At 40.4% G+C, this 26,417-nt stretch overlaps 1 protein-coding gene and 1 long non-coding RNA gene across 2 annotated transcripts; both read left to right on the top strand.

Moving 5' to 3' along the window:
• The first annotated feature begins 4,077 nt into the window (after window positions 1-4,077).
• LOC120902624 lies at window positions 4,078-5,609 on the top strand. Its single transcript, XR_005739448.1, has 4 exons — window positions 4,078-4,491; window positions 4,565-4,628; window positions 4,722-5,021; window positions 5,107-5,609. It is a non-coding gene; the product is annotated as an uncharacterized LOC120902624 (long non-coding RNA).
• A 4,474-nt stretch (window positions 5,610-10,083) lies between these two features.
• LOC120901084 lies at window positions 10,084-10,689 on the top strand. The gene is made up of 3 exons (XM_040308790.1): window positions 10,084-10,349; window positions 10,488-10,561; window positions 10,642-10,689. Exons 1-3 carry the CDS (start codon window positions 10,139-10,141, stop codon window positions 10,687-10,689), a joined length of 333 nt encoding a protein of 110 aa, XP_040164724.1. The 5' UTR covers window positions 10,084-10,138.
• The last annotated feature ends 15,728 nt before the right edge of the window (window positions 10,690-26,417 follow it).

Raw genomic sequence — 26,417 nt, 5'->3', positions numbered from 1 at the left:
TAGACCTACCCGAATTTTCTGGATCGCCATCGGAGTGGCCCGCGTTCGCAGGACGATTCAACAAACGCGTGGCTGGATTGCAAGAAGATACAGACCGCTATGCTTTCCTTATCCAATGCCTTGAACGGAGTGAAATAGCCCGTAACAGCTGCGAAGCATTTGAAAACGCTTGGATGACCTTCCAAGACGCGTGGGAACGTCTTGAGGAACGCTTCTACAAGAAGCGCGTGGCATTTCTCGGCCACTTTCCGCAGCTGTACCCATTACCCAAAATGACAGCAGCGTCTTTAACGGCATTGATGCGGCTCATCGACGCTGTTGAAACATAAGAGACATCTAAGAAGACATCAGAAGATATCTCTTCTTCTTTGGCTCAACAATCGCTGTCGGTCAAGGCCTGGCTGTACCCACTTAGTGAAGTGAGCTTGGCTTTCAGTGACTTATTGTTACCATAGCAGGATACGCACTACGTATGGGGGCACGGTCTATTAGGGGCTTGAACCCATGACGGGCATGTTGTTACGTTGTACGAGTTGACGACTGTACCACCAGACCGGCCCATCTCCTCTATATTCTACCTAAAAATCTAGAGCATTTGGACTATTCGTCATTTACGTAAGATTCCTAGGATTAAAAGTTTTAATTTAAAACCCGGTTTTAAATTAAAACCATTGTCTACTTGTTTTAAACTTGTTAATATAATTTATCTACAATCGTACTTCGATTGATATAATTTTCAAACATAATTTGTGATTTGCGAGTTTTTATTTGTAGTCAATTTTTTATACAAGAAGTTTGGCGCTTGCTGTCGTTGCGATTTGTCGTCTGACGTTATCTGTCAAATCGCATATAAAATTTTGACGGACCTTCAAGGAATGTGCATATTATGCTGGCCCTAGACCAAGGATAATGTATTTAGAAGGTTGATTTTTATCGCTTTTGCTGGGCGACATTGTGGGGGCCATCTGTCTTATCTGTCCATCTGTCTTAGTTAAAACTTATCGGTGCATCTGGTTAGATACTGATCGCCAGTATAAAAATAACGAAATAAGGCATCAAGCCTGGCAACAGATAGCATCCGTGCTGGAGGAGGATCCACACCCTACAAACAACGAGCGGGATATTTTATCATGGTGTGTGTAAAAACCTAGAGTTAAGCGCGCTCTCCGCGAAGAATCGGTGTGAAATACACGGAGGCGAGAGCGCGTTTTGGTTTCGACACAGTTTTGCACAAACACAGTTACACATGTGGAAATGTGTGCGTTCATTTTCGGCCAGCTCGCTCAGCTTGATCCGCTCGCAGCGGCATGCTCGTTTTCTTGTCTTGCTTTTACAAGTTATAATCAAAGCACCCTGAGCATTCTCACTCTGGCTACCGTAATAATTTTTCAACGACACCAACAAGTTAACACTTGGCGAAGTTTTTTCATTTCAGCTGGTTGCGTCTGCGCCTGTAATTTTTAATTAAGTTTATTTTAGTGTTGAAAAGTTCAGTTTTCCTAGTTCTAATGCTTTATAAAATGGTAAAAGTGTGTGCTTTAGCAATCCTAGTTCGGGAGGTTTGTGTTTGTTTATTTTATTGTATGTGCTTTGAAATATAAATGTATACCTGTAAGACTTCACTAGTTAATATTATGGTATAGTTTAGAAAATAACTATATTTGCTTGCCTCTGGTGGTCGTGGTATAATTTCGTGCGTGTGGCGGTTTTGTTTTAATTGCGTGCTTGTACCCCGGCGGTATTGTCGTGCATATGTGGTATAAATTTCGTTCGTGTTGTGTTTATTTGAATTGCAAAATTTCTTGTACCCTGGGGTACCTGTTTTAAATTTGTGTTTGCTAGCTTTGTTTTCAAAATAATCTACCTTTTCTAAAATCATCCTTACCCTGTGAAAAGGTGCATGTTAATTTAATTTTACCTGTTGTTCAGATATAAAATAAATACCTGTTAAGATGTATCGCAATATCGTTTTGTTTACCGCTTACCGCGCTTATAAAAGAAAACAAATAATGTTCGTTAGTCAATTACATTCGGGCAGTCACTACATGCGGACAGTCATATTCCTTAAAGTTGTGAAGTTAAACTGTGATTAGTATGAAACAAATTATTTGTGGTTCATTAACGAGGATTGTGTGTATTGTTACAATGGCAGCAAAAAGGAAGCGTGAAACAGGCTCGATGTATAAAATCATCGAAAATATTAGGAAGCAAGAAGAGGCAGAATCGTTGGGCGAATGTAGTACATCTGGCCTTCATAACATAAATGTGGTATCGGATGGAGACATGCATAATGCTTCAATCATTCGGTCATCAAGTGATCATTTAGAATATATCGAATACCTGGTCGAAGAACAGATCGTTGAAGAAGAACAAATCAATGGGCCTGATCGCCAACAAAAGTCGATAAAATTTATCCGATCGGTTAATATGTTCGAATCCACCGGTGGAATTTATTTTCCACCGGAGGATAATTTCTCCACTGGTGGATAACTCTTTCCGATTCGAGTAGTCATTGGTATTGCCTATCTGTCTATCACACTTTTGTTTACATTTAGAGGTGTTGTTTTGCGGAATGAATTAAATAGTAAATTTTGCTTATTTACGGACCATCTAGTGAAGAATCCACACCAGAAGTGGCCTTAGACAGTACCGACTGTAGGCCTGTTCAAACGATTCGGGTAAAGTGTAAAACGGGTTGTTGGCAGAACAAGTCTAGATGAAACAAAATCGTATAAACTGGAGGACGAGGTTTGAATTCTTTCTGAACTAGCTACCTTCGTTGACCCTTGTGTGGTAGGTTCGGCCGCGCTTCTCAAACCGTTTCGGTGAGTCAATGCGCGGAGCACAGTGAAAGGGTGTGGGACGAGGAAGGGGATCGTACGGAACGCGACACCAAAATGTAAACACATTCGTCGCGTATCGGTTACGTCAACCTGTTCACACTTACGCTAAGTCCGAATCGGTCAACTGACTGAACAGCTGATAACCAAAAATGATTATCAAATATGAGCAGAGCCTTCGGCGGAATCTGCAAATTGGTGAGATGCACCAGAACACGAGTGATCTACGTGTCTATGGAAGGTGAACTGACTTCGCCATCAATTAGAGCTTTATTTATAAGAAAGATGGTGTGAAAGTTGTGACACATTTGGCAACCAGATGTTTGTCAAATGTGAGCTTTCATTTGGTTTTCCGGGTTTGGGTTTTTACAGGTGTTCTTAAATTATACCTAGCGTGCCTGTGTTTTATCAACTATCCGTGCATTGTGGATGTAGCGAACGTTTTCCTGTTTATGCCTGGGTTTTACGGAAGTTTAATTGCTTATCTGTGGCGCGTTTTCCTTATTTATGTTCTGGGGTAAAACACGAGAACGTTTACGCTTCTGGTGTTTAACGTTTCTTTACCTGTCTGCTGGCTATGCGCTTGCGCTTCTGGTGGTTAACGTCTTTTTACCTGGCTTTTGGCAATGCTAAGTTAGATGTGACCTACTGTTAGCAGTAAATCTGCTACACTTGTTCTGTGTCATGTACCATGTGCGTCCATCAACTCCAGCAAACGTTGGATCCATGAACGTCCGTATTTTACGCCCTCGTGCAAAAATATATTGAAACAACGCGGTACAATTATTCCGTGCAATAAGGAATGTCCGAAACCGCTTACGGTCTCTCGCCCTCGCCAGTCCATTATCCTGGCCTTAATGAATGATGCCTCCAAGTCATCTGGCCACTTAAATTTAAACCTACTACGCCTTCTCCGCAATGGCGGATTTAACGGTAAGCAAACTGAGTGGCCGCGGGAGGATCCGTGGATACAAAGTCCAGCATATATGGTGTGTACAGTAGACTCATCGCGGGCCTCCGTGAGCGATAGAGGCTCCATGGACGAAGGAACTCAAAGACTATACAGGGCGCCCATATATGAGGGATCCCGAACAACACCCCCACTCCTCCAAGAAAAAAAATTAAAGTGTATTTGATTCAAAGCCAAGTGAAGAAATCCACCACCGTCCCTCCCACCGCTCAACATCTGATTCGTTTGTTTACATGCTTTTAACATCCCGGCAAACAATGCGAGGGTTGGTGAGGTACCTCTCGCTCTAATTTCTTTAGTCTAGTCTAGTTGCCTCGCTTCCTCCTATAGTGATTCTGTCGAGCTGAGCTTTCACGTCCCTCACCACCGATCTCCTTCCTACCCCTCGCCTAAGATCGTCTGACGTCTCGCCTGACACCTTTCGTTGTGTTGGTGCTATGCGGCTGCTGTCACTGTAGAAGTTAGGTTGTGTGTGTAAAAAAACGTAAACAGTGTTGTTGGCTGATCAAGTGCGGTAAGTTTTTTAATTATTTAGTTCTTAATTTAACGTAAGTAAGTGCCATTTTAGCAAAAGAAAGTGGTAGAAGTCCTGCCCAATGTGTGCTGGCTCCGTCGGAAGCGTTACGTGCATGTACCGGCGTAGGAAAGTGGTGTGGTGAACAACACAGCACAAGACAACGGGTAAGTGTTATCCAGCGATTATCATGATAAAGAAACACTTTTTGAACAGACTATGGCCTCTTTTTACTTGCAGATATAATGCAGAAATGATATGGCCCTGCCGCAGGTGTTTGCGACTGTGCGTTGTGTATAATTCGGTAAGTTGTAAGTGGGCCACGAAAGAAGAAGAAGATTGTTTGGTGAAGCTAGCGACTAGGATGCTAATCGTTGTGTTTATTCCTTTTTTGCAGGCAATTTTCCTCTATCCTGTAACGTGGGCTTACGAGGAACCGTTCAAGAAGATCCTCCGGAAGCTGTACGGCGACGAGTCGGGCTCTTCCAGCACAACACGCTAGAGGCCCAGCCGGCACCGGGTGCCCCGATTGCGCCGCCAGACTTTGTCGAGCGCGCCCGTTCACAACGTTCGGGGCAGGAATTGAACCCTTCGGATCATTATCCTCTGCCTCACAATAGCTGCAGCAGCAACAGGACCGAACCGACCGCTCTACTGATTGCGGTCAAATTTCCTGGCAGGAGAAAAAATCCCACAAGTGAGTTCCTTTTAGATGCACGATCGCTACATCTAGATCTGTTGTTTTATCTTCTCTCTAAAACAAATGTTTTATATTCCCTCAGGTGTATCGATTTCATCGACGGCCGCTCGCTGGCAGCACCAACATGCCACCGAATAACCCCGGAAAGGCGACAAACACTCATCTCCAGCGGCAAATTGGTAACATTAACCCACTTTCGCACATCTATACGACGTCACGTTAATAGTGTTATTGTGATGATGTTAACGAGTTAAGATTAGACTTAAGTACGCTTTAAGGCATACATCGATATGCCTAATTTTAAGTTATGTGTTTTGACAAGCGCGTGTGTGTCAAGGGGCGGAATAAGCGCTAAGCAAATTAAGCGGCCGCGTCGGGCCCCGTGGTCTTGAGGGGCCCCAAAAAAGGAACCCACCCCCCGCTCGCAAGTTAAATTGCTACTAAATCCTTCTCTAGTTTAGAATATTTCCCTGCTAGACGCTTAAACCAAACTTACATTTATGCGACTGCTTAGGGCATCCACTCGTATGTGCGGGTTTTACACTACATTTTAGATAAATAAATCTAGTTTATATTCTCATAAAACACTACGCATTTTTAAAAGGGGAATGAACATGATGGCATATATTTAGTTTGTTAGAAGGTTCATATGCACGTTCACTAGCGGATTTTTGCGGACTGCATTTCGATTGCCCATGTCGCTTTGCCTCGTCTTGTGTTTTACAAACCCCAATAGCAAGGATGCTGCTAGTTTATCATTGGATTAACGTGGTGGATCTGGTAGCTTGTAGCGCACCATACTCGCCTGTCCGCGATGGGTAGACCATGTCCTACTCCTGGTACTGAACGATCCAGCCCATAGTCGTTCTCAAAGACAGACAAAAGGAAGCTGTTCATGGTGTGTCAAATAATGTGTAGCAGATGGTACAAGATAGGTACCTGCGGATGAGAGAGTCCGTTTCTAACGTTTTATTATCAGTTGGTTACACGCTCAAACTGATGTGCACAGATCACGGCCCGATCCTGAGGGCTCACCGTTGAAAGAGGCACTGTCAGCGTGTGATGTCCTCTTGACACGGAACCGAGAGTGGCCGTTGTCTCTCTCCTCCTCCTCCCCCCTTCCCACCTTCCCCCCTCCCTCCGGAAATGCGTGTGTTTTTGTATGAGGCTTTCTTCTTCTTCTTCTTCCTTATGTAGGTGGCTATATAATCATGTTTTAAAAGAAATAAACCAAAGAGCTGTTGAACGACGTTTATGTGTTCTTTTGTCACACATTTTGTATTACGGTTGTGCGGACACGGAAGGAAAGGTATCTGGACATAATACATAAAGGATGATAATATCATGCCCGTCATAGGTTCAAGCCTCATAGACCGTCCCCTCGTAGAAAGGACTGGCCAGCCGGGTGTGTGATAGTAAACAAGACGCTAAAGCTTGCATTGGCTGGCTGGCATAAATGAATTGGCGAAGCCAGTTTACCTCTTTCCACGCGTTGTATGAGGAATCAATTAAAATAGTCAAATCGTATTGAATTGTGGGTCAATTTTCGGGAAAATCAGGATAGAAAATATTTGCGACATTTTTTAACACATTAATACATTATCTCATACGGCCGATAAAACCAGCTCACATCGGGTCGAGATCAACATTGGAGTATCACACATGATAAAAAAAAATCCGGTTCGGAACTATCCCTTCACCTTCGCTCGTTTGAAATTGGCTTCATAACCGTTGATCGACATGGCGATCAAATGGCCACATCGGAAACGGCACGGAACGGCAACCACCAGCATAGCACAAATATTGCTTCAACACCAGAATTGATCGGCTCTCGCATCGTCAAGGTCACAGGTAAAACCAAATACACTACATATATATGTACCAATCGCCAATTCAAGATACAACTACAACCCTACCATATACCAGTACCAGCTGATGAGCTATCGCACACAAGCGAGCGGCGCGCGCAAATAAGAGGAAGGGGCCTGAAGGAAGAGAGGACAGGGGAAGGCACCGGGAGAGAGAGAGTGTGTGTGGTCAAAAATTTTGGCCATTTAAATTTTGTCCGGAGCTTTTTTTCTTGCCAGAAAGAGATATCCATACACAGAACATACAGCTGTCTCGCTCATATGACATGAAAAATGTCCCGTGAAAAAACTACCAAGGCTCGCAAGCTCTTTATTGCGAGGCCTCTAGAGCTGTGAACTTGTATGGCGTGCGAGCCCTCGCGCGCCCTCGCAAATCGCTGTCACTTGCACTGCGGGATGGCCTGTTCACTGAAGCCTGCCGAGCTTGATACGACAATGAGTGTTCTTCCACACATACGATGATGATTTCGTCAGATTTGGTAAAATAAAATAACTACGTTAAAATTGTAATCTATGTGATTCAGTATAGATGCTATTCAAGTTTACATGTTCGTTTAAATGGTTGAACAAAAATTCATTGAGCGACGCGTTTGTTACGAGGCGTGGAACTTAGCGATGTGAGAGTCAATCCGAACATTCCCGGGCTGTATCCATTCAAGTAAGTAAGTAAGTACAAGTAAGCACAACACCATCGATAGGTGCTAGATAACGCAAACGATTCCGACCGGAACTCGCCGCTCCAACGGATATGAGTTGCTTATATTTTCTTGTACCTGGCGATCCTACTGGTCTTCTCAATCTCTTTGCATTTACTGTCGGAACCGATTCTAACATGCCATAACAAAAGGCGGGATAAAAGAGAAGGATTAGCAGAAAAAGATTTCTTTTGTTGGTTTCTTATATCTTAGCATGAACCATAAAAACTAGATACCATTCATAAACCTAAATTTATGTGTTTTGATTGTTTATAAAAACAGGTAGGGTAAATGTACCTATAGTGGTGGTAGTACCAATAGTGGTGGTATTGCACTAAAATGCGATTCATACGGCAAATTACAAGTAATTAAGTTATTTACGTTAGTGTGAAATGTTCTTTAGCCTTTTACAAAGGGTTTCAAAGTTAAATGGGGTCATTCCGTTACTTAGTGTTCGAAAAATCCATTATTTTGTGAAATGTGTCAACATTTTTCCAAAATCCTTAGCATTTCGTAACGAAACTCATATTTCTGTTAACGTTCTAAATGACCACATAACCACGTAATTATTAGTTTTTCAACATAACTGTTATGAAATGTTATTGTTTTACTAAAATTATTTGCCTTTTGACCATATTTATGCATTTTTAAGTGTTTTTTACCATAGTGCCATTATAGGTACACAAAACAGGCATGTTCCTATAGTGGTCTTAGTTATAAAATCAATACAAACAGGTCTTTTTAGATTTTTTCAAGGATATTTTTGCTATGTCGTACTGTTTTCACTAAAATAAGCAACAGAAATGAGTTTTATGTAGGTAATTTATCAAAAACAGGCCAAAATTCGCTTATATGGCTGAATGAAAAATTGACTTCAAATCAAGCACACTCTTCCGGGTGTAGGTTTACGACAGGTGTGATGCAGTACTTTAGTCAATAGTTTCATTGATCAAATTTATACATTTTTTCACAATAAAATTACGCAAGAAACCTATATTATGGCAGTAATCCTTGCTATTCATACGAAAACAGCTTCGAAACTAAGTTTCATTGATATTGTTGGCATCACTGGCATCGTTCCAAAAATGTTTGACGGGCTTGGGAGTGATGGCACCACTGCTCTCATATAGGATGGCAGGGGCTGGGGCATGATGGCATCACTGCCGAGGAATTGAGAAGAAGAAACGTGCGCGGCGGCTGAAAGCGATGATTACCATCAGGTAACCCTAAAGAAGAGGGGAAAGCGCCAAAAAAACTAACGCGTCATCGGGGAGTTGGATCGAAAAAGGGAGATAGGAAGCACGCCTTTTTTGAGCGCTTCGTTTTGGTTTTAATAAACTTGGACTTGGAATGAAAAAGTGAATTTACCAATAAAGCAGCTGCAAAAACGTGCTTGTGTGAGAACCCTTTTTTTCTGTGATTCTACTCGAACAGATATTATACACCGTTTTTGATGCATCTTTGTTTACCACCACTATAGGAGCACAATACGACGGCTATAGGAACCATACCACCATTATAGGTACAACGAAGCTGTCACAAAAATATGTATGTTTTCGTAATTTTGATGTATTTCATGATAAAAATGGTTGTGATTGCGAAGATAAAACATATTCCAACTGTTATGTGTTAAAATATTCAGAAATTATCCTTCCTAACACTTTAAAACCATCAAAACACATCGGTACCGCTGCAAATTGCACCATTATTGGTACGTTTACACTAAATTTATATTTTCTAAAAAAGAATATTTTAGCTAAATCGAGTGATAAAACATCTCAAATAACTCAAACAGCGATAAAATATCATTTTTTGCGAGCTGTTAAACATGGTTTTTAATATTATTAAGTTTTCCACTGTTATATCAACTGGGGTGGAGCAGTAGATATTGGCTATCCGACTGAAATGGTTTTTTTTATATGAAGTTTTCAACTGCATATCCCACTGCTCGACTTTTTAACCACGTTGCTATGGCGGCAAACGCCATTCCACTCCACTGGCAATCCGATCGGTTAGCGAAGTTTTTGATTGAGAAAACGCAATTGGATACCATTGGAATTTTCGACTAAATTATCCACTCCGTTATCGACTTTCGTTCCCGATCAGGCCCAATGATTGGATAAATAGCGACGAGTGTGACGATATGCAAGTGAATGAAAATATCGACGACGACGAGAAAAACGAAGTACAGTCAGCGTCTGATAGTGCACAGCAAACACAACCAAGTAGCAGTGAAGTGGCCGAGCGAGTCAGAAATTGGGCTTTGAAAACCTATCAGACGCATAAGGCTATTAACGGAATGTTAGAAATATTACGCGATATAACCAGCTATAAGCTGCCCAAAGACGCGCGAACACTGCTTAAACCGAAGCAATGTGGAAAAGAAGTACAATAAATAGCAGGAGGAGAATTTTGGTATCCAGGAATAAAAGCAGCTCTGGAGAAAAAATTTGGTAATGTTCAACCACGGGTGAGCAAGTTTTCGTTAAACTTCTCCATCGACGGACTCCCATTACACAAAAGTTCTCGCAATCAGTTTTGGCCGATACTAATGAGTATTAAAGAGCTACCTGAAGTTCCAGTATTAATGGTTGGAAATTTTTTGGGTGAGTCAAAACCTGCAAGTGTGGAGGAGTACTTACGACAGCTTGTAAAAGAGCTCAACGGATTGATGGAGAATGGCATACAAATCGCCAATAAGCTGATCGAAGTACGCGTTTGGGCTTTCATCGCTGACTCACCTGCACGAGCTTTTATAAAAGGTAGGTTGTTAAAACACGTTTGAATTATAACATATTTGCTATTAAATTAAAAAAAAAGTGTTACAGCACGGTCCTATCGTTGGCATGTACCCATTGCAACATATTAATTTTCTTTTTCTTTTCGTCTTTTACTTCCAGGCGTGGTCTACTTCAATCACAAAAAAGGATGCCAGAAATGTGCTGTTGAAGGAAAATTTGACAAAACTGCAAGAGTGATGTGTTTTCCCGGAATTGACGCACCAGCGAGAACGCATCAAGATTTCAAGGATTCTAAATACGGTGAACATCACAGGGAAACAACGCCACTTATAGACCTTCTTCACTTCGATATCATCGTTAATGTAATTATTGCTGACCTATTGCACCTGATTGACTTCGTTACACGCACGGTTATTAACGGCTGGAAATCCGGCAAGTTTTGTGGAGGTCTCAAATGGAGTCAAGAAACATTAAACAGAATTTATAATATTCTCGATAATAATAATATTGATAATTTATAATATTGCGTAGTATTGAAGATGCTGGTTTATGGAAAGCCAGTGAATTCAATATGTTTTTGAACTATGCTAGTTTCATAGTGTTGAAGGAAGTGTTGTCTAAAGAACAGTATGAACATTTTATGTTATACTATTGTGCGATTAGACTATTCTCTTCGGAATGTTACAGAGAGCATTGGCCAGTACTATTTACGGGGAACATCGCATAACCAGCAATGTGCACAATTTATTGCATGTGTACGAAGATGTAAAGAAATTTGGAGCACTTCTAAATTTTTCATCCTATCGATATGAAGCCAAGTTACACGATGTGGGTAGATCCCTAAGAAATGGCCATAATGTTTTAGTTCAGGCTGCAAACAGGATATCGGAACAGATTCCAATACGTCCGTCAAGCAGTAAAAATTCCCCATTTCCCTATATTGAATCCAAACGTTATGGGGCAGTTGTACACATTAACTCAATTATTACTCTTTATCCTAGTGAACAATCAAATTGGTTTCTAATTCATGATTTCTATATTGTTAAATATTGCAGTGCCAAAATGGAAGGATCAGATATTACCATTAGCGGTAAGGCTTTTGGTTGCATAAGTGAAACTACCTGATATTACTTTTCCAAGTGGATGAAAGATATATATGAAGCGAAATTAAGCGATCTTTCTACAGAGGAAATGGTTTTTTATGTTTCGGATATAAAATGCAAAATGGTTGCAATTAAAACTAGTGATAGCAATTTAGTATTTGTACCTATGCTTCATACTTTATTATAATAAATATAAAACAATAGAAAGTAACACCTAACAAAATATAGTAAAATGTAAATTTAATTTACTTAAAAGCTGTACCGAAAAACAAGTAACCATTAAATAAAAGTGAATGTTCGTACAGTAAATGCTTTTTTATAGTTGCATGCTTTATTCATAAATATGTATATTTCTTTTTTTATAAAGTTCTCATAAAATAATTAATAATAATTAATAAATACTGTTCCCAACTTCATATTACCTATACCATAGATGATTATAGTGTTTTAACATAAAGTTGTTAAACACCAAAATTGCTTCAATACCTTACATCTAAAGATTAACTTAATTTACTATTTACATCTATTCGATTTTAAATCTCTTTGACTAGTGAGTATAAAATCTTCGTTTGATATCAGTTTTTATATCACTATTGATATGCTTTCTTGCTGGTGCTCTAATTAATTTCCCATGAATATATGTTTCTACATGAGCGTAATCTACCTTTGTACCATAGTGATTAGTTGCAATCACTTGGAACAAACGCAACATGTTTGTATGGCCACTGAATTTATGTTTGTTTTCTGTTTTCCCCCAGCTATAAGTAGCAAGGAACTGTTTATCAAACAGTAAATCAAGTGCTTGATGCATTCTGCTATTTGCATCTTCAGAATCAATTTCTGCATCCAAGCGTTGGGCTATGTTATTTAAAAAAAATCCTCGTTCTTCAAATTGTCTTCAAAAACAGTAAGTTCGTCAACGGTCTTAATTTTCTCTATGCTAGTAGCATTTGTGCTTTGACTACCTTTTTTTTTGTCCTTCAAAATATTGTAAATTTCGCTAACCATTAAAAATATTTGTAGTTCTCTGCTTTTTTTCTTCCGCAGTTGTCGCTGACACAAAGCACAACAAGTGTGCTTGTTTGCAATGTGTTCCTGGTTTTTTGGGATCGTATCATTATCGCTATCGAAATCTGGTAACATATCTACCATAGACTCCAGGCTGCTGATGCTCGAGTCCAGATTTTGAGATGTTTCCGACGACACTATGGCAGCAGTAGGTAAGTTTTCTGTAATTGTTGCACTTTTTGATTTTGTAAGCACAACCGATGAATCTTTTATGAGTATACCGGATGTTGATGGCTGCGTACACCGGGATATGGCAAGCTGCGATGTGGCCGAATCTGACCCGATTGATTTTATTTGTGGTGACTCTGGTGGTGTCATGGTCAAGGAAGGAAGTAATTCTATTGAAGTAATGTGAATGGAAGGTGCTGTACTTCTACCAAATGAATAAGATAAGATTGGCGTTGCCTTTGTTTTCTGTTACCTTAGACATTTATTTCACTTTCTATAATAGTTTACAGAATGCACAAAAGCTTATCGTCCTCTTTTGCCGGTGTCTCTATTCGCAATGGCGCCATTGCTCCGCTGTCAGATATGCAGCGCTCTGTCAAAGCACTGTTATACCGTGCTCTGACACTGCAACCTCGCACAAAGCAAACATCTATTCGCAAATATACAACATCCTCCTTACACTAAACAAATTAATACATAATGTAGTCTTTCATTCTAGACGGCAACGTTGTGTTACGTTTAGGTCGAACTTGTTGTGATGTCATCGGTGTTTCAACAGTTAATGAAGATTGGAAGGAATCGGGAGACTGAATGGATTGTTCTTCCTCGATGATTGCTTCTGATATCGTACGTTCAGGGGATTCTTGCCTTGGCTTCAAATGGACTAACGTACGTCGATAATTTCGCCCATCTACATCAACGACATACGACCGTGAGCTAAGACGTTCAGAAACATATCCAGGTGACCATTGTTTTGTTGTGTCTGGTGTTAGTTGCACAAAAACAGGTGAACCTATTTTGAGTTCTGGTAGTGTCCGTGTTTTTTTGTCATAATGCCTCTTTATCTTCCTCCGTTGGTTTTCAATAGCCGAGGGTACGTTTGTGACCACTTTTGGAAGCAGATTGTTACCCGTGATGGGAACGCCACATTTGGTCGATCTTGAGAAGAGGCGAGCAGCGAGACTAGATCCTATCTTATTTGGAATGTTCCTCCAGTTCAGTAGCGCTAACCAAAAATCGATTCCTGAATCTTGAGCCTTTTTTAGTAATCGTTTTGCGATTTTAATAGCTGCTTCCGACTTTCCGTTTGCCTGTTGATGGTGTGGTGCTGATGTTACGTGTTCAAAATCCCATTCTTTTGCAAAAGATGTCATTTGTTAGTTGACGAAATTTGTTCCATTGTCCGTAACAATTCTCTGTGGTCTGCCATGTCGAGCAAAATTTCTTTTACATGTAGCAATGACAGACTGTGGTGACATATCCTTTAAAATGTCTACTTCGAAGAAATCGGAATAATGATCAACAGTAACTAGAAAATTTCGCTTGTTTCCGCGATATTCCGCAAAAAATACATCCATGGACACTATTTGGAAAGGATGTACTGGGATGATATGGGTCATCATTGGTGGATTGCGTTGTGAATCTGCAAACTTTGCACACACATTACACTTGCTTATCACTTCCTTGATTTGACAGCTCATTCCGGGCCAGAAAAGATTAGCCCTTGCTAACTTCAGTGTAGCTTCAATGCCATTGTGGCTCCAGTGGCAACGATCAATGAATTTATGACGTAATCTTTGGGGAACCAAAATGCGATCTCCTCTAAATATTATATCATCTTGTACTGCAAGTTCATTACGATATCCATAATATTGTTTAATTATGTCTGGCACTTTATCTACGTTATCAGGCCACCCATTACGAATAAACTGTATCAATAATTGCATAGCTTGATCTTGTTTAGTCTCCTCTTCAATTTCTTTTAAACGAGTATCTGATACTTTCAAGAACTTTTGTAATGGGATATTTTCTATTTCGTCAAATATTCGATAGATATTCAGTTTCTTGTATTGGTCCCAAAGTTGACTTTTTACTTCTGGACCTCTTGACAACGCATCTGCAACAACATTATCTTTACCTGTGACAAATTGTATCGTGAGGTTATATCTTTGAAGATTCAACAACATTCTCTGCAATCTACGGGGAGCTGTAATAAGTGGTTTTTTGAAGATGTTGATTAGTGGTTTATGATCGGTCTTTACTATTGTGTTTTGATTACCGACAATTAGTTGATCAAAGCGGATGCATGCGAACAAAATGGCTAATAGCTCTTTTTCTATCTGAGCATAATTTTTTTCGGTAGAGGTTAACGTTCTTGATGCATAACCAATTACTGCATTGTCTTGATACACTGCTAGGCCGAGCCCAAAACCACTTGCGTCACATTCGATTACTAACGGTTGGTTCACATCATAGTATTTTAGAGTGCTTATATCAGTTACAAGAGATTTTACATAGTCAAACTCTTTTTGTTCCTCTTGCGTCCATCGCCATGGTTGATCTTTTATGATAAGTTTTCTCAGGTTCGTTAAATTTGTGCTTAAATTCGGTATGAATCGGCTTAAATAATTCACCATTCCAATAAATCTGTGGACTGCTTTGCTATCAGAAGGTGCTGGATAGTTTCGGATTGCCGATATTTTTGCTTCATCTGGTTGTAGACCTTGGTTAGTCAAAACATGACCAAAGAATTTAACCGAAGTTTGGCATAAATTTAACTTATCTCTGTTAAGTTTAACGTTACGTTCTGCTAGTCGGCAAAATAATTTCTCTAAACATCTGTTATGTTTTATCAAAGCTTCTTCTAACGTTTCTCCTGTACCATAAATAAGCAAGTCGTCTGCTATGCACTCGACATTTTCCAAACCCTCTATTACTTCTTTCATTTTCCTTTGGAAAATTTCAGGTGCTGGAGCGATTCCGAACGGCATTCTTAGCCAACGATATCTGCCAAATGGCGTCCAAAAGGTAGTTAATTTGCTACTATCTTCGTCTAATAAAACATGCCAAAATCCTTTCCTTGCATCTACCGTCGAGAAAACTTTTGCTTTTCCCAACTCGGGAAGTATTTCATCAAATGTGGAAAACTGGATGTTGGGTCTTAAGAGTGCTTTTTTCAAAGGGATTGGGTCTAAGCACACCCGAATATTTCTTTTTTCTGGATCACCCTTTTGTATAAGTACGATATTGCTTACCCAATCTGTATGGGCTGTTTCTTTTGCTATTATTCCATCCCTTTCTAGAGTTACTAACTCGGTTTTGAGTTTATCCCGCATTGCGATTGGAATACGTCTTGGTGGTTGTATAGATGGCGTGACGGACAGATCAACTTCTAAAGTGATTTCTCCTTCTAATTTACCATATCCCGAAAACAGTTCCTGGTGATCTTCGGCTATCTTGTGAGCTTTAGCTCGATAAATGCTGATTAAATTCTTTGTATTAGAAATTGATTCATGTACCGTAATACTATTACAGTATTTTATCAGACCTAATTCTCGACCAACTTTGGCTGAAAGTAATGGACAATGATCACCTTCCACAACTTGAAACACGATGTTGTAACATTTCCCGTATCTACGGCATGCTATTTTGATTTCACCCATAACCTTTATAGGAAATCCACCAAACGCCTGTAGGCGTTTCTGTGACGACGATATTTTTAAGCTAGATTTCCACAGATCCCTAAGATGATCTTGACCAATTAGACATGTACTTGCTCCCGTATCAATTTCGCATAGTACCGTTTTCCATTTGTTATCATATTTAAAAAATAATTCAGCTTGTACATTCCCTCCGTTGTAAGAATTATCAATGACTTTACCAACCATGTACAGTTCTTCATCCTCAAATGAGGTATCATTTATTGACGACATATCTTTCACTTCCTTTACCTTGAATGAGCGTTTTCGACAAACTTTTTCAAAATGGTTTTTTCCGTTACAGTTACGACACTTTTTTCCATACGCCGGACAGGCACCCTTTATAAACTCATGCTAATTACCGCAGAATTTGCATTTTCTAAATTGAAGATTGTTTCCACGTTTATCGTTATGTTTGGTTATCTTGTTAACTGATGATTTACCATCTGTCGCATTTACTCTTTTCAATGAAACTACTTCCACTCTACAAATGTCCATTATTGTTTGTGTTGTTAAATCGGTCATACAAAGCATTTTCTGTCGCAAGTGGGGCCATTTATTAGCAGTAGCGAGTTTATACATTATTAATTCGTTATTAATTTGGCCCAATTTAGCTACTTTTACAAGAAGTTTTAATCTTGTGGAAAATTCGTCAATAGATTCACTGCCCAATTGTTCTGCGTTAAAAAAATCCATTCGATCTAAAAGAATGTTCCTTTTCGGCACAATTTTCTTTCTTATCGCACTTAAGGCTGTTTCTGGAGAGGCACGTTCCTCCTTAGTGAGCTCAAAGTTAAAGTACTTCTTTTTAGCTTCTTCTCCGATAACCGATAGCAAGTAGCTCACCTTTTGTTCTCCCTGCGTCGCTGGCCAATTGTTCATTCCCGTAGCCTTCACGTAGTCATTCCAGCTTTTTTCGAAGAAATCTAAATTCTCTTCTATATCTCCCTCTAACAATAGCGGTGATGGCATCGGTACTGATGGAACATGTAGCAACTCTTTGCTAGGACCCGCTGTATTCTGGATGTTTAGTTGTTTCATCATGTTTCCAATCGCTTTCGTCTGGTGATCCAAAAATTGAGCAAACTGTTGCGCATCCATTTTCTAGTTCGTGATGCCGTCTCGAATCCAAAATGGCGTACTGTCGCTACTTGATGAAAGCTTTTCTCTCAGCTTATTTCCTTTCTTGTTTTAAAACGGTTTACGACGATATAGATGACGTCGAACAATATTTCAACCGTTGACCACTTCTGACACCATGTTTTCTGTTACCTCAGACATTTATTTCACTTTCTATAATAGTTTATAGAATGCACAAAAGCTTATCGTCCTCTTTTGTCGGTGTCTCTATTCGCAATGGCGCCATTACTCCGCTGTCAGATACGCAGCGCTCTGTCAAAGCACTGTTATACCGTGCTCTGACACTGCAACTTCGCACAAAGCAAACATCTATTCGCAAATATACAACAGCCTTAGTCGTTCCTGACAGTGGTTTAACGGAAGGTCGAAGCGCTGACACCGGTGAATGAAGTGATGATGCAGCCATTTGCAACGAAGTTGCATACACGGTAGAAGTCGAAGCTGATTTATCGTCCGAGTAAGAAGTGCCTGGCTGGGCTGTTGCTGTTACTGTAGTTGACGGAGATTTAACGGTTCCAGATGGTACAATGGTACGGATTGTGGTTCCATAAGGAAGCATAGGAGCAGTTAACGTTCCCAGCGAAGGCACAGACACCAATCCTGGATTGGTCGATGGTTGCGCGGTCGAAATCGTAGCCGTACCAGACGAATGCATAACTGATGCACCCTGCCCATTCAATGCTAGTTGGCCGATCTGAACCGTTCTTCCACATGGAAGCCTTGCTGTGGAAGGCATTCCAATTGAAGGCACAGGCACAGTTGGATTGGTTTGCGGATTTACTCCAGGTTGAACCATCCGTATTATGGTCCCAGAAGGGAACTTGATTGAGGTCGGCTGCATCGAAAAAATGGGTGCGGATGTCGGTGGGGGCGCACGCCATGCTGAATGCATATAATGAGATGATGCTACCGTTGATGTCGTCGCAGTCGATGAAGCTACAACATATGTTGCCTGCGCAGGCGTGGATGGTGCAACCGTTCTAATGAATGTCCCCGATGGAAGCAAAGTTGCTTTGGCCATTCTTGTTGAAGACACAATCGAAGACGTGACTGCAACTGAAGTCGGTGGCGTCATGGAGTATAATGAGCCAGTCGAACTTGGCATTGTTGCAATCGATGACGGCATTTGTGCACCATATGCAGACGCCGCAATACACGGCTCCGACGGTATATTAGCCCGTAACACCGTGCCGATAGGACGCGGGAATCGTGTTGAAGTCGAAGGCACAACAGGTGAACCATGCACCACAGGTGCATCACCGGTTAGTAACGGTTCACGCAGATGCGAATGTACCATTTCTTCGCCTTCAGGATTTAGCCGCGCGTGCTTTGCTGGTGTCGACATCTAATGAATAACAACAGTGTATTATAATGTTTTAATATTCACTCACAGTTAATACCACAATTCATGAAACTTATACTCACTGTTTCTTCTTCTTCCTTCGCAGTTTATAAAAAACTGACCCACTGATATATAGCACCAAAATAACTACGAAAGACAGTATTTAAAGGTTAGTTGGCATTATTCTACCATAAACATTTAACTAAAGTTACCTTGTAATGTTTTTTAATAATTTTTTTACTCTTTTACTTTTCACAGTTTAAAATCACTCCTACGCGTATATGAAATTTTACGGTATGAAAATGTAAACATCTAATTTGACAGCTTCGAATAAAGGCAGAGTTGACACACACACCATTGCAGAGCCTCGACATTTCACTCACACATTGAAAGAAAAGAAGCCTCGGAAACCGAGAGAGCGCACCGTGTATTTTATATGGGATCGGGAGAGAACCGTGGTACCGATTCTCTCCCATTGTTTGAAGCCTACGAAATCTTCCATCGGCTTGATTCTAGGTTTTTACGCACACCATGATAAAAATAACCCGCTCTTTGTCCGTAGGGCAGTGCGTTCATGCTAAATCGAGGAATTTAATGAATTCCTACCAGCGAACAAAAAAGGAGATCGCTTTGAGTCAGACAACAGGTTCCGGTGTGTACATTTTGCTATTTTATTACTTCATATTTGTTAAGATCGTTTCAGTCAGGTTTCAGCGAGCTATTGAAGGAGGTTTGGTATGCCTACGAGCATATGTAGTTTCTACATGAAACGACAGCTCCACGTCGTACAATCAATACTGTAAGTAGACTGTTAGCTCCCGAACTAGTCGCGTAACGGAATAGAAATTATTTTCTCATAGGAGTCAAAAAATATTTAAAACGCTGAGTTTCGCTTTGGGTGGAAACTTTATTCTGTCGCGGTTTTTGTACACCTTTAAAAAGTTTTTGACTATTCTCGCTCGCTGTCGTGATGCTACTGTTTAAATCGCGATGGCGAGGAACCCGATTCCTAATCCTAAGGTCATTCGCCTTCCCTGTACCCGAACCCGTTACAGTGCCCTCTGTAGGTGAGATTGTGGAATCTCTCGCGATCGCAAGTGCTGAATATTTGACTGTCAGCCGCGGTGACAGTTCTACTCTGTTTGTTTATGATCGTCGCAACATAGACAGTGTTTATGTATCGTTTTGTGGAGGAATAAATAAATATAGCGTTTCTGTTCTCATGTCAGCAAATATTGAAGGAACTTCTCGGGAACCTGTTGTTATCTCGACCGCTCCTGCAACCGCCGCTTCATGCAGTTCAACTGCCACAACAACAGCCACGACAACTGCCACAACATCCTCCACTGGCTCCTCTAGTGGCATGCTAGAGGATCGTACAGCGTCCAAAGGACGCAAAAGAAAGTTTAGTGAAACGACTCGATCCAGTCAGCTTAGCGAATGCTTGACAACCATTGAAAGCATTGCTAATACTGCTACTGCTGCTGCACCTTGTACAAAAGCCAGGGCTCTGGGCAACTTTGTAGAGGCACAAGTCAAACATCCAGAGTTCTGTGCTAAACTGATCAGGTCCATAACGACGGTCATGAATGATCAAATTGATCAATTTTATGCGAACCAACATGCCTCCTCGATGCATGATCATGCATATCTGTAGGTTTTAAATTTAAGTGTAAACATAGTTTAAGTATTTGTTGGAATTTAAGAATTTTATGAATAAGTGAATTATGTATTGATATGTAATATGTATTGTTAAGATAGTTTAAGTGTTTTTGGAATTAATGTTTTTTGTGAATTACTGAATTGAGCATTGTAATTATTTTCCATGAACTGTGAAAATCCGAAATTTCTGTTTTTACTGTCCAAAAAGACCGTATTGCTTAAGATAATTTCTATTTATAAAAATAAACTTATTCGTATAGTTCATAGTAATAATGACATTTATTTTGTTTGTACGCCTTACATTTCATGTTTGCATCGGTTTAGCATAACGATAGGAACTATATTAGTTTCAGTTATTCTTCCTTGGTTTTTCAGATTGTATGCACACATTGAGTTAATTGGCACGTACAGGATTCTACTTGAGCCGGTCTCGTAGTACAGTCGTCAACTCGTACGACTTAACAACATGCCCGTCATGGGTTCGATCCTCAAATAGACCGTGCCGCCATACGTAGGATTGACTATCCTGCTATGGGGGGAAATCAATTAGTCACTGAAAGCCAAAGCCCACTAGTGGTACAGGCAGGCCTTGACCGACAACGGTTGTTGAGCCAAAGAAGAACAAGAAGAAGAAGAAGACAAATAAAACTAACTACATGGAAACAAATTTCCCCGTCCCCATGGAAACCGAATGCATAAACGTTAAATACGAAAGGAGTGAATTCGAATGAAACGTGCGAGCAAGACGATCATAATAATTGTGAACAAGATGAAGACATAGTTCTTCTTCAATTGCTCGTCGGTCGCATCACCCGCGTAGTGCGTCTATTAACCGGTCAAGGCATCGACCTGTGAATTCCTTTTCAAAATGGAGCATACTTGCAACTCTTGCGCAACCGAGATCACCGAAGACCTGATTAGCTGTTATATTTGCAACTCACCGTTCCACATCCGCTGTTCGCGCATTCCCGAGAATGCACTGAAGCTAACCAACGAATACCAACAACTCCACTGGTGCTGCCTAGCGTGCAACAATGTGATTATTAATCCTCGCACTAAATACATCAAACAAGCTTTGGCCCAGTCGAGCATACAAACAACAATGGATGCCGTCGCCAATAGTCTCAAATCTGCACTTGAACCTCTAGCAAAAGAAATTCGTACTGGTCTATCGCAGCTTAATGAATCGCAGAAGAGAACACCACTGAGCAGTCCCTCCTGCCAAATTGCGCAGAGTTTTACCAGCGAAGAGATTATTCTCCGAGTTGGTCAGTGCTACAAACTCTTCACCTGCTATCGCCAAAAGAACAACAAACATCAATAATAACAATATCAACAATAACATAGCCGTACCGTCACTTGCTGAGCACAACAATATTAACATCACAAATAACATCACTTCTCGCCAGCCAATTGCTATTTATGGCACGGATAACGATTCTCCAAACCTTCCAACCGTTCAAAACCGCTTTGTACCCAAAATGTGGCTTCATTTAGCTAACATTGCTCCTGGCATTTCCTGTGAACAAGTCGTGGAATCTGTGAAACGACTGCTGGCCACAACCGACGTCATTGCATTTAGCTTGATGGGCAAAAATTTCGACACCACTTTGGCTAGACCGATGTCGTTTAAGGTTCGCATCCCGGCTCACCTTCGTGAAACTGCGTTATCGTCCTCGGTTTGGCCTTCTAATCTACGTGTACGTGAATTTATACTACGTGATAACCGCCCAGCCTCATCCCATACTTTGGCTTGTCTCACACCGATGAATGCACATGAAACCCCATTTCAAAGCATCAATGTAGTGCCTATCGATAATATTCCGAAACCGGCAGAGCAAACCATCAATGAAAAGCCAAATAGTTCATCACCTAGTAATGTACACCCAATAGTGCACGATATGGAGCATTCACCTATCCCAGCTGATCGTACGGCTCAAAACAATGACGTCCATCACGAACACAGCCCATGAAGCTTACTCACACAAGAAGCATCAGCCAGTCGCTATTCGCACACTAACACTTCATGTAATGACCACGCACGCACTAACACAGCAACTCACTTGAAAATGTTTTCAGTTCGCGATATTAAAAACATTTCACATGCCAAACCGACTGACGCTGCTTTGAAACCATGTGATATACATTTTCACTACCAAAATGTTAGAGGACTACGTACCAAACTCACAGAATTCGGATTGAACACATTGGACGCTAAATATCAGATAATAATACTCACCGAAACCTGGCTTGACAATTCAATTCCATCATCGCTACTGTTTGACCCGGGCTATTCGGTGTATAGATGTGATCGTAGCTTGTCTAATAGTATGCATACTCGTGGTGGTGGCGCACTGATCGCATGCTCATCCTTATTGAACACCCGTGAACTCACTCTACCTCGTAACTCACTTGAGCAAGTGTGGGTTACCGTTCGCCTATCATCTTGCACGATATTCATCGGGACTGTTTACATTCCTCCTAATCGAGCTAACGACACAGATACTCTTACATCTGTGATTGAAAGTGTAAGTGCAATAGTAAACCATGCAAAAACTAATGATCTAATATTTTTGTTTGGAGATTTTAATTTTTCGGCAGTATCGTGGTGTCACTATCACAACAAACATTTGGTCACTCATCATCGTTCGCGCACTATGTGGCAAATTCATCATCTTCGGTCAGATCCCGATCTTTATCAAATAAGCTGTATCAAAAACTCGCTTAACCGGCAGCTCGACTTAGTATTCGCAAATTTTATTGCCGCAACTTACTGCATCGATTTGCACCCCTGCCCAACACCACTAGTCTCTCCTGACCTGTACCATCCAGCCATCGATTTAATGGTTCGAATTCCAAGCACAATGCCTAATCCTACACTGACTCAAGCAAGTAGACCTAGGATGAAATTTTATAAAACCAATTTTACTCGGCTTGATGAGCTCATAGCTAATTTTAATAGCCAGTTCAGAATTAGCCAGTTTAATTCTGTCGATGAAGCTTTATCGATATTTATACGCTTTCTTTTATCCTCGTTTGATTCGTGTGTACCAATTATCACACCAAAGAGCGGCCCTGCTTGGTCTGACCGCCACCTAAAAAAACTTAAAAGAGCTAAGGAAGCTGCATTAAAAAGATATACGAAGTACCGATCACCTGTTAACAAAAGCATATTAAATGAAACAACTCGCTTGTACCGTAGTTACAATAAAATACGCTACGGTGGCTACTTGTCTCGGTTGGAGAAGAATTTCATCAAAAGGCCCAAAGCTCTCTGGAGTTTTCGTAAGAAACACAATAGTACAAATGTGACACCTAAATCGATTTACCACAATGACCGAGCTGGTTCAACTGCTTCAGATATTTGTGATATATTTGCGTGTAGATTCGAGGAGGCATACACAATCTCAACTACTGACGACAATATTATCACCAACGCTTTAATTAATACTCCTAATGATGTCATCGACCTTAATTTAACTAATATATCGCAAGAATCTGTTCTAAATGTGCTCAAAGCAGTCAAGCTCAAAGCTAGTCCTGGCCCAGATGGTATTCCTGCCATCATTCTCAGCCGATGCTGTGAGTCCATTGCGCCGATCTTCACCAAAATTTTTAATTTTTCACTGCAACAAGGAGAATTCCCCTCTATTTGGAAGAGTTCATGGATTGTCCCCATATTTAAAAAAAGGTGACAAGGAAGATGCAGCCAACTATAGAAACATAAAATCTCTCAGTGCTGGAGCCAAAGTTTTTGAGAAAGTGATCCAAACAAGTTTACTCACGGCTACATATCACTATATTAGCCCTCAACAACACGGTTTCGTTCCAAAGCGGTCGACGATTACTAACCTTGTTGACTTTACATCACAATGTCTCCGTAACATGGATAGCAGGATGCAAACAGATGCAGTTTATATGGATTTAAAGGCTGCTTTTGATAGCATCGATCACAACATCCTTTTAGCCAAGATGAATAAGTTGGGACTTGGGCGAAATTTAATATGCTGGTTAGAATCGTACCTTGTCAATCGATCGTATGCTGTATCTTTCTCACGGTGCCATTCAAGGTCTTTCATTGCATCATCTGGTGTGCCACAAGGTAGCAACCTGGATCCACTACTGTTTGTACTGTTCATCAACGACCTATCGTATGTAGTACCAGCAGCGAATCATTTAATGTATGCAGATGACATTAAAATCTACATGACGATAAAAAAAGACACAGACCACTCCGAGCTACAACAATACCTTCTCGAATTCACCAATGGTGCAATCGAAACCGCCTGAGCCTCTGCATTGAAAAATGCCGAGTCATTTCATTCACACGAGCCCGAGAAATTAAGAACACCAGCTACACAGTTAACGGTTTACCAATAGAACGCACTAATGCTATGAAGGATCTCGGAGTCATACTTCATTCAAAGCTGTCATTTGACCAGCAAACACCCGAGGTAATCAATTGCTTGGCATGTTGTTTCGGATAACAAGAGATTTCAAAGACCCAGTCTGCATCAAAGCGTTATACTGTGGTATTATCCGCCCGGTACTCGAATACGCCTGTGTCGTCTGGAAGCCCTCAACCCAAAGACTTTCTGAGAGAATGGAATCGATACAGCGTCGCTTATCCCGATACGCAACACGCTTGTTACCTTGGCCACCTGGCAGTCAGTTACCACCTTATGAAACGCGACTTCTGCTCCTCGGACTGCAACCGCTCCACATCCGACGCCGTACCGCACAACAACTATTTGTGGCTGGTGTACTGCAAAGTAACATCGACTGTCCTTCCCTACTCCAGCAGTTAAACTTTTACGCGCCTGCTGTTCAGCTTCGCTCTCGTCCGTTACTTGCCTTGAACCGTAGTCGAACTGGATATGGATCTAGAGACCCCCTCAACTCCATGATTAGGATGTTTAACGAAGTTCGTCATTTGTTTGATTTTGGAACCTCAGTGCAATCCTTTAAAAACAGCCTTAGAAGCGAATTATTAAGATGATCTTACTACTTATTTTAAACTAATATTAGACTTAAGAACATTCACACGGATCCATTGTTATCCATTGAACGAGTAATAAACAATTAAACAATAATTGATGCAAATTTTTGCGAAGCATTACAAATAAAAACATAGACATAGACTTTTTACCGTATATTTTAGATACACATCCTTATTCTATGAAACAAATTAAATTACTTGTAGATACCGGCGCTAACAAAAACATATAAAAGAGCGGAATTATTCCTCAAATTCAACCTACTAACACTATTGTGAAAAACATCAGTGGCTCACATGATGTAACACAAAAAGGAATAATTAATTTACTAGGAGACAATCTTCCGGAACAACTATTTTACGAAATGGATTTCCATGCTTTTTTTGACGGTCTAATCGGATCCGAGTATTTAGCAATGTGTGAAGGCACTGTCGATTATAAAAAAGAAGTTATTCACCTGTTGGATGAAACTTTCCCTTTTCATAAATATTTTCCTACCAAAAAATATTATCATCACATAGTTTCAATAGAAACTCAACAAAATGGCGATTGGTTTGTGCCATACCATCAAACACTATGTGAAAATGTTGTAATAGAACCAGAACTGTAGAAATCGGATGGATATAAATCAACTATTAACATTTTAAGTCAATCTCAAATTGCACCAAACACAAAGAAAACTTTTGATTTGAAAGTTAATAATTTCGAAACCATAAGTCCGATCCCGCTAAGTTCTGACGAAGAGCTTAATAAAATATCAGTTGAAAAGCTAATTCGTACCCAACATTTAACTTCATTTGAAAAAGATGCTTCACTTAATATTATTCTAGGAAATCAAAAAGTACTGCTAAAGCGTCATGAGACACTTTCATCAACTAAAGCAGTCAAACATAAAATAATAACAACGGATAACGAGCCAACTTATACAAAAACATACCGTTTTCCTAACCATTATAAAAAAGATGTCGAGGAACAAATTAAAGAATTGCTCGATAATAGTATAACTGTTCCTTCTAACAGTCCTTATTCATCTCCCATTTGGGTAGTCCCAAAAAAATCTCACTCATCTCAAAAACAATCAATGACAAATTCCCTATTCCTCAAATAGAGGAAATTTTGGATAGTTTGGG

Source organism: Anopheles arabiensis, chromosome 3, assembly GCF_016920715.1.
Source record: "Anopheles arabiensis isolate DONGOLA chromosome 3, AaraD3, whole genome shotgun sequence".
Taxonomy (NCBI): Eukaryota; Metazoa; Arthropoda; class Insecta; order Diptera; family Culicidae; genus Anopheles; species Anopheles arabiensis.
The sequence above is the reverse complement of the archived record's forward strand: the minus strand, read 5'-3'. Positions and strand labels throughout refer to the sequence as shown.

Bases quoted from the DNA above. Each gene is read 5' to 3' on its own strand.
- LOC120901084 (XM_040308790.1), top strand. From the start codon at position 10,139: ATGAGTATTAAAGAGCTACCTGAAGTTCCAGTATTAATGGTTGGAAAT. The intron at 10,350-10,487 runs GTAGGTTGTTAA...TTTTACTTCCAG, and splicing joins TGCACGAGCTTTTATAAAAG to GCGTGGTCTACTTCAATCAC. The intron at 10,562-10,641 runs GTGATGTGTTTT...TGAACATCACAG, and splicing joins AATTTGACAAAACTGCAAGA to GGAAACAACGCCACTTATAG.